The following is a 6,493-nucleotide window of genomic DNA, read 5'->3' as shown; positions in this document are numbered from 1 at the left end:
TAACCTGTCACCTGTGCCTAGGCTTGTTGTATATTACTGGTGCTGTGTACATTCATGGATTTCTAGGAAAGGCTGGGACTTGTAGTGCCTCATTACCCCAGTATGCCATGCTATGCTGGAAATATAATCCATTAAACAACTCTATAGAGTTGTAAAAGCAGCAGAACATGGAACCTATGTATATTGGGTGTCCTTCATATTTATTTATTTGTTTATGTTTTGGCAAAATGAAGGTTAGGTCATTATGAAGTATAATTGGTCCAATAGAGACCATGTCCTGTATATAACTGTGTGATACTATGTTGCAGTGTTAGTAACATTGTATATGGGGCATTTAGTCCTTAAAAAAAAGAATATTAAAAATCCCTCATACTGCTCAGTAGATGGAAAACAATCTCCTCCCTACATACATTGCTCATCCTTCCCTCCTTGTTACTATGGCAACACTACTGACACAACGTCACAGTGCAGGTCAGGTGACTGATGACATCACAATGGAATGTGAAGTGTTGTATGACATCACAATGCTATGTGACAGGTTCTATGTCTCCATGCTCTGGAGTTACTCTGTAGTTTGCAGTCAGTGGGATAGGATGGCAATACAGAGAGTGGTGGGGATTTTGTTGATTTTTGGATTGTGCTTTGGAATAGAGATCACAGAGACATCAGGTAATGGCTTCATATTGGAGGAACTTTATTTTTCTAAATGTCCATTACATTTATGTAGCTGGGAAATGTAGTTAACATCTGTATTTTTCTTTCTTGACAGTGATCAGGGATTCGGAGATTGAGAATCCCATCAAACTGGATGGAGGCCATAACAGTGAGTATTTACTATCACAATGACATTCATTATATACAAATATATATATATATATATATATATATATATATATATATATATATATAAAATCCTAATAGTAATAAATAACCCATAATAATCCCTGTCTTTGCTTATTACCAGGCGGAGGTCTCATCATTGGGATTGTCGGGGGGATCATCCCTGTTCTTGTTATCATTTTCTGGTAAGTTCCTGCTGGTTATATTCTGTGTTGGTCTATAGGGGGCGCAGCAGCTATTGCAGCCAGGACCCGGCTATATACAGATAATAGGGGGAGGGTCATATATGAATAGGGAAACGACTTGTGCCATCTATATAAGTTTATCTAAGGATTTTACTTTGTTTCGCAGTGCTATATATTGGTATCGCCGCTGTCGCCGCCAGACGGCAAAACAGACGGAATTGGAGGAAGTGATTGTCCATAATTCAGGTAATAATTACTATATCATAAAGGGGGAGGGGTCTAAGATCTAGATTCTAAATTGGGGCCATACACTTGTATTATACACTTGTATACCTCATATACTGTTGTTTTTGGAATTGGTCCTGGAAATGGCAGCCTGTATTCTGTCTATGCAGCAGCAGGTATAGCTTATCATAACACATGCTGATTCTAATGTCTTCCCTCTTACATTGCAGATGTTACAGACATCAATCCAACACCGAAGGACAAACCACTAGAGGAGGCACGAACCAGGGACCATAAACATGTGCCATCATATTTGGAAGCCCTGACTGTTCTGAAAAGGACGACAGAGGAGGCCGGGACTTATATAAAAAAAATGGCACAAATACCAGATTGGATTCCTATTCATGGAAAATTAAAGAACCCTGTGGCCATAACCCACGGAAAAAAACACAAAGATCCAACAAAAAAAAAAAGATTTGGTAGATTGGGCTCCTTTTTAAAAATCAGGAGGAGGAAGCAAGCAAACTCATGGCTCAAAAGAAGAAGAGAAAGGATTCTAAAAAAACAGAAAAAAAGGCAGAAAATGAGAAGGAAGCCATCATGTTTCTGCTGCAGGTGAAACACCGGACATAGATTCAGCCACATCCAGCGTACATGTATGTCCCACCTAATATGCTGAGTACAATAAACATCATGCATGTAAATCCTGATGACTTCTCACCATTTCTTCCCCAGTCACACTCTTTGGGTTAGATCACTGTGATTCCTGCATTTATTACTGTTGTACTATTCTCCTGAGTGACCGGCACATGTCCTGTGCTATGATATTAAATAGCGTGTCAATGATCCTTTTTGTCTGCTACAAGTTATGCCCAGCATGTATCCCCTGAGGAAACCATCACTATAGCTGATGAAAACATGTAGGGAGGTAGGGGCACGATCAAGCGTGGGGCGCCCTTTTTCAAAAAAATATTACTGCTCCGCCAGAGGCCTAACACGGTCTAGATAAGAGGGATCTAAAAAGACCCACAACACTAACTGCTCCTCTAGATCCTGTCTTCACAATTTTCCATTACTATTTATTATTGCTGTATAACTTGGATGTTATTATTGGATATTGGATGTTATTGCTGTATTTTAACCTGGATGTCTACTATAGGGGACTGCATAGAAAGGGAGAGCCCCTACTATGGGTACCACACAGAGGGGTCATCTACTATAAGGGACCAAGTTTGTGTGTTCGTGTGTGTGTGTGTGTGTGGGGGGGGGGGGGGGGGGGTGCTCCTCTGTAGCTGAATTCACATACTGCATTGATAGTGTCAGACTGTGAATTACATGGTGAGCCAGAGTTTGACATGTCTGTTCTACAATATATCGCCATTCTATGTTGATACTAATAACTACATGAACACTGAGTGTAGATGATCAAGACTTCCGACTATGGCAGCGTCATTAACATACTACCTGATCTGGCATAGAGGAGAAGAGAGCCGGACGGTGGGAGCAGAAGCTGCAGTGAAGTGTGGCAAGTCAATGGGAGATGTTCAGGTTAATTTTTATACCTATAGTGGCGAGGAGAAGCAGGAATTACCATCCAGATAAGGAAATATAGAACAACTTAATGAAGAAAATTTGGCTTTAAGAATGACAAGAAAAAAAATAAATAGGGTAAAATACTTTATTCTTTTCAATTGATAACTGATGTAGCAGAGTTGAGATAGTGATATGGCAGAGCTAAGGTAGTAAGGTAGTGACGTAGCAGAGTTCAGGCGGCAGTGACGTAGCAGAGTTGAGGTAGTAAGGTAGTGATGTAGCAGAGTTGAGGCGGCAGTGACGTAGCAGAGCTGAGGCGTCAGTGACGTAGCAGAGTTGAGGTTACAGTGACGTAGCAGAGTTGAGATAGTAAAGTAGTGACATCTGGTAGTGGGAGTCGCACAGTGACATCTGGTAGCGGGAGTCTTGTGTACACATACATATTATGCCGAACTATACTTGTTAGAAACAACAGTGGACCCTGCTCTGGGACAATACACAGGCATGGGAGGAGGAAACGCTTTCTCTCCCGACTTGCTTTGCCTCCCCCACAATCCATAAAGTGAGTGGGGCGTACACCACGGAAAATTCCTGCCTGATTTGCCCAAAAATGTGTGCCTTTTCCATGGTGCATGCCAGGGGCATAGTTCAAAAATATGTCCCTTTGTGTCTAAACTCATGGGACACCTGGTTCATCCTTATATAGTCAACCTTTTACTAACTCTTAAATAAATCTTTTACAATCCTTTATATTTTCACAATGTTACAATGACGGACATCTTTTCGAACGGCCATCATTTTAGCATCAAATGACGGCCATTTATAATGTAAAGACGGCTGCAAATAATGTTCAGGAACTTTTTTTGCAGATGTCCTTTTGATAGGTGTTTGAAAAAGTATCTGTGAAATCCTATTGTGGGAACATAACCTCAGAGAAAATCTAGTAATTTTTCAAATGTAAGGGACAACACTTCAAACTTTTTCATAAATATGGTTCATTGTAAGAAACGTGTCAAGAATTTGGCTGTATACTGTATTTCTCCAGAGATCAGCCAAACCCTCTTTCATCTTACAGTCTCTGACAGTCAGGGCCGGTGCACACAGAGCAAAAAAGGCACAAATTTCAAGCGGAGCCTGCGTCACGGACACCACTTGAAATTCTGCCTATCCCACTGATAAAATGGTACTTCTCGTGCGTCTCTGCTCTCCGCTCAAAGAATTGACATAGATTTCTGCCATGATTTATGCTTGTAGGCGTAAATAATGGCAGATATCTGCACCTGCTCAGGAGGTGTGTGCCTCTAAGTGAATCGGACAGGGCAATTTGGGGTGGGGACAAATTTCAGACCTGCGTACGAGTACGCCATTCTTTTTAAACGCCCCCTTTTGTTTTCGCAACAACTTTTTTTGCCCATTTTTCGGCCGTGTTTTGGACAGCTGTCATTTTAGCACCAAAATGCGGCCAGTTTATACAAATTACAGCCATAATTTACAGGCTACCAGCTACATTTTGGCACCAAAAAAGACCTTGTGGGAACATAGCCAAACAGTATTTTACTCTTATTGTACTGTGTGTGAACATTGCCTCAGAAGTACTGCACCTTTTTGACCATTTTTTTTTTTTTTTAGCAATAGGTTACCTTCAGTTTCTATTTAGAAGATCGACATATGGCCACATCCATAGCAGATTTTGGTACTTGATCTCCATGGCTGTGGGTAGCTACCAAATTCCTGAAAACATGGAGGAATACAGCTGCTCTAACTGCATTATAAGCAGTCCATGTCCTTGTGATTGTAAGAGGTTAAACCATAATACAATGGCAGAATCGAAATCACTGCTATTTAATATTTTTACCATACAAATGAGGTTTTCTTTCACATTTTTCACATGGCTTGGCTCAGAAATGGACAGACAGGACATAAAAGTGCTTAAAAGCCCAATAAAACGGAAGTGACTGCAGTGATATAACTATTGTGACAATGTGGAGCACTTAGAATATATCTCTCAAATAAATGATTTCCAATCGATTATAAACAACACTCAAAAGCCGGTGTGCAATCTATTTCAATAGCTGCAATAATCATGTTTTATTTTTCAGGTAAGAGATTGAAAAGCTCAGGAACCATTTTTAACATAACAAAAGAAAGACATTACATCACACATCATACAGTGATTGATTTGTAAACCAGGAATAGGAACACCCAGCAACTTCGCCATACTCCATAGAAAAGTCTCACAATGCCACCATTGTAAGGTTGTGTGCCTTTAAAATATATTTCTAAACAAATTGCGTATTCACAATTTGAATGGAAGTCAAATGTTTACTGCAAAGCTATCAAACAAAAAGCCAAAGATTTTATTTTAAGTCAGTGAACGCATTCATTTCTGTGCATTTTTCTGTATGTTTTGCATTAATAAAAGTCAAATGACACAGATAGTTACATAGTACAGAGCAGTTAGGCTAAAAGCATGGTAAATGCACTGTTTTGTAGATAGATCAACTTTGGATTTTAGAGCCAGCATAATATAATTATAATATTAGAGAAGGTTGGCCAAAAGGAGTATAATAAGAGTTAAAGGGAATGTGTCGCAAAGTTAAAAAAAATTTCGAAAGTGTTAAAACTGAATTTGTTATTTTTTTTGTTAATTTATAAGTGGTTTTCATTTTTTTTTACATCTAAGGAAATATGAAAAATTAACAATCTAATTTTCCATATTTCCCAGTGATGACCACCAGGGGGAGCTCCACCAGGAAACTGCTGGTAAAAGCAGCCTGAAAGTCGGCTGCTGAAAAAAAGAGGCTGTCTCTGCTCAACTGCTGTGACATCATCACCTCCCTCCTCTTTTCACAGGGGAAACAAAGAGGGGAAAGGTGCTATTATGTGTACTGCTGGGCAGCGCCATTTTGTTGTTGTCTGCACAGCAGTACACATATACAAGTGTGTCCCTAGCCTTTCATAATAAACCTCAACAGCTGCAGAACCTCCTAATACACCTCAACCTGCTGCAGAACCTCAGACAGCTCGCCTGCTCACACTCATCTCCCAAACTTCTCACCGCCCATCCCCCGCATGCACATAGTATTGTTGTTACACTCATACAGACAGCTCATGTTATACATTCCACATGTAGAGGGTATGTAATACAGGAAAGTACAGGTTATTGCTCTCTGGTGTCAGCAGTGTCACACGTTACAAGGGTAGAGGAGGTATGTGTGTGTGTGTGTATATATATATATATATATATTATACTTTCCTGTATGTGTGTGTGTGTGTATATATATATATATATATATATATATACACACACACACACCTCTGTGTAATGTGTGACACTGCTGACACCAGAGAGCAATAGCCTGTACTTTCCTGTATGTGTGTATATATACACAGAGGTGTGTATATATATATATATATATATATATATATATATATATATATATATATGGGTAGAGGATATGTGTGTGTGTGTGTGTGTGTGTGTATATATATATATATATATATATATATATATATATATATACATATAGTGTTACCTTGGTTTAATAGTAACTTGGTTTAAGAGTGTTTTGGTTTAAGAGCTCACAGTTTTTAAAAATTGTGACTTGGTTTAAGAGCATTGTTTTGGTTTAAGAGCTCCCTTTACTAGGTGGGAGCGCGAGTGGGGGAGGGGCATGGTCTGCATAACGGGGTCTACAGCACTGTACTCA

The 6,493-nt window shown here is 39.4% G+C and overlaps 1 protein-coding gene across 1 annotated transcript; it reads left to right on the top strand.

Moving 5' to 3' along the window:
• Nucleotides 1–583: 583 nt before the first annotated feature.
• LOC138784513 (uncharacterized) lies at nt 584–1,954 on the top strand. Its single transcript, XM_069960100.1, has 5 exons — nt 584–669; nt 770–823; nt 965–1,025; nt 1,192–1,271; nt 1,481–1,954. The coding sequence occupies exons 1-5, from the start codon at nt 594–596 to the stop codon at nt 1,867–1,869; spliced, it is 660 nt and encodes a 219-aa protein (XP_069816201.1). The 5' UTR covers nt 584–593; the 3' UTR covers nt 1,870–1,954.
• Nucleotides 1,955–6,493: the final 4,539 nt, after the last annotated feature.

Source organism: Dendropsophus ebraccatus, chromosome 2, assembly GCF_027789765.1.
Source record: "Dendropsophus ebraccatus isolate aDenEbr1 chromosome 2, aDenEbr1.pat, whole genome shotgun sequence".
NCBI classification, from domain to species: Eukaryota; Metazoa; Chordata; class Amphibia; order Anura; family Hylidae; genus Dendropsophus; species Dendropsophus ebraccatus.
This window is presented reverse-complemented; position numbering and strand designations above follow the sequence as displayed.

Excerpts from the sequence above, each read along its gene's own strand:
- LOC138784513 (XM_069960100.1), top strand. The coding sequence starts at position 594 with ATGGCAATACAGAGAGTGGTGGGGATTTTGTTGATTTTTGGATTGTGC. Across the intron at positions 1,026-1,191 it reads GTTCTTGTTATCATTTTCTG|TGCTATATATTGGTATCGCC; the intron begins GTAAGTTCCTGC and ends TTTGTTTCGCAG. Across the intron at positions 1,272-1,480 it reads AGTGATTGTCCATAATTCAG|ATGTTACAGACATCAATCCA; the intron begins GTAATAATTACT and ends CTTACATTGCAG.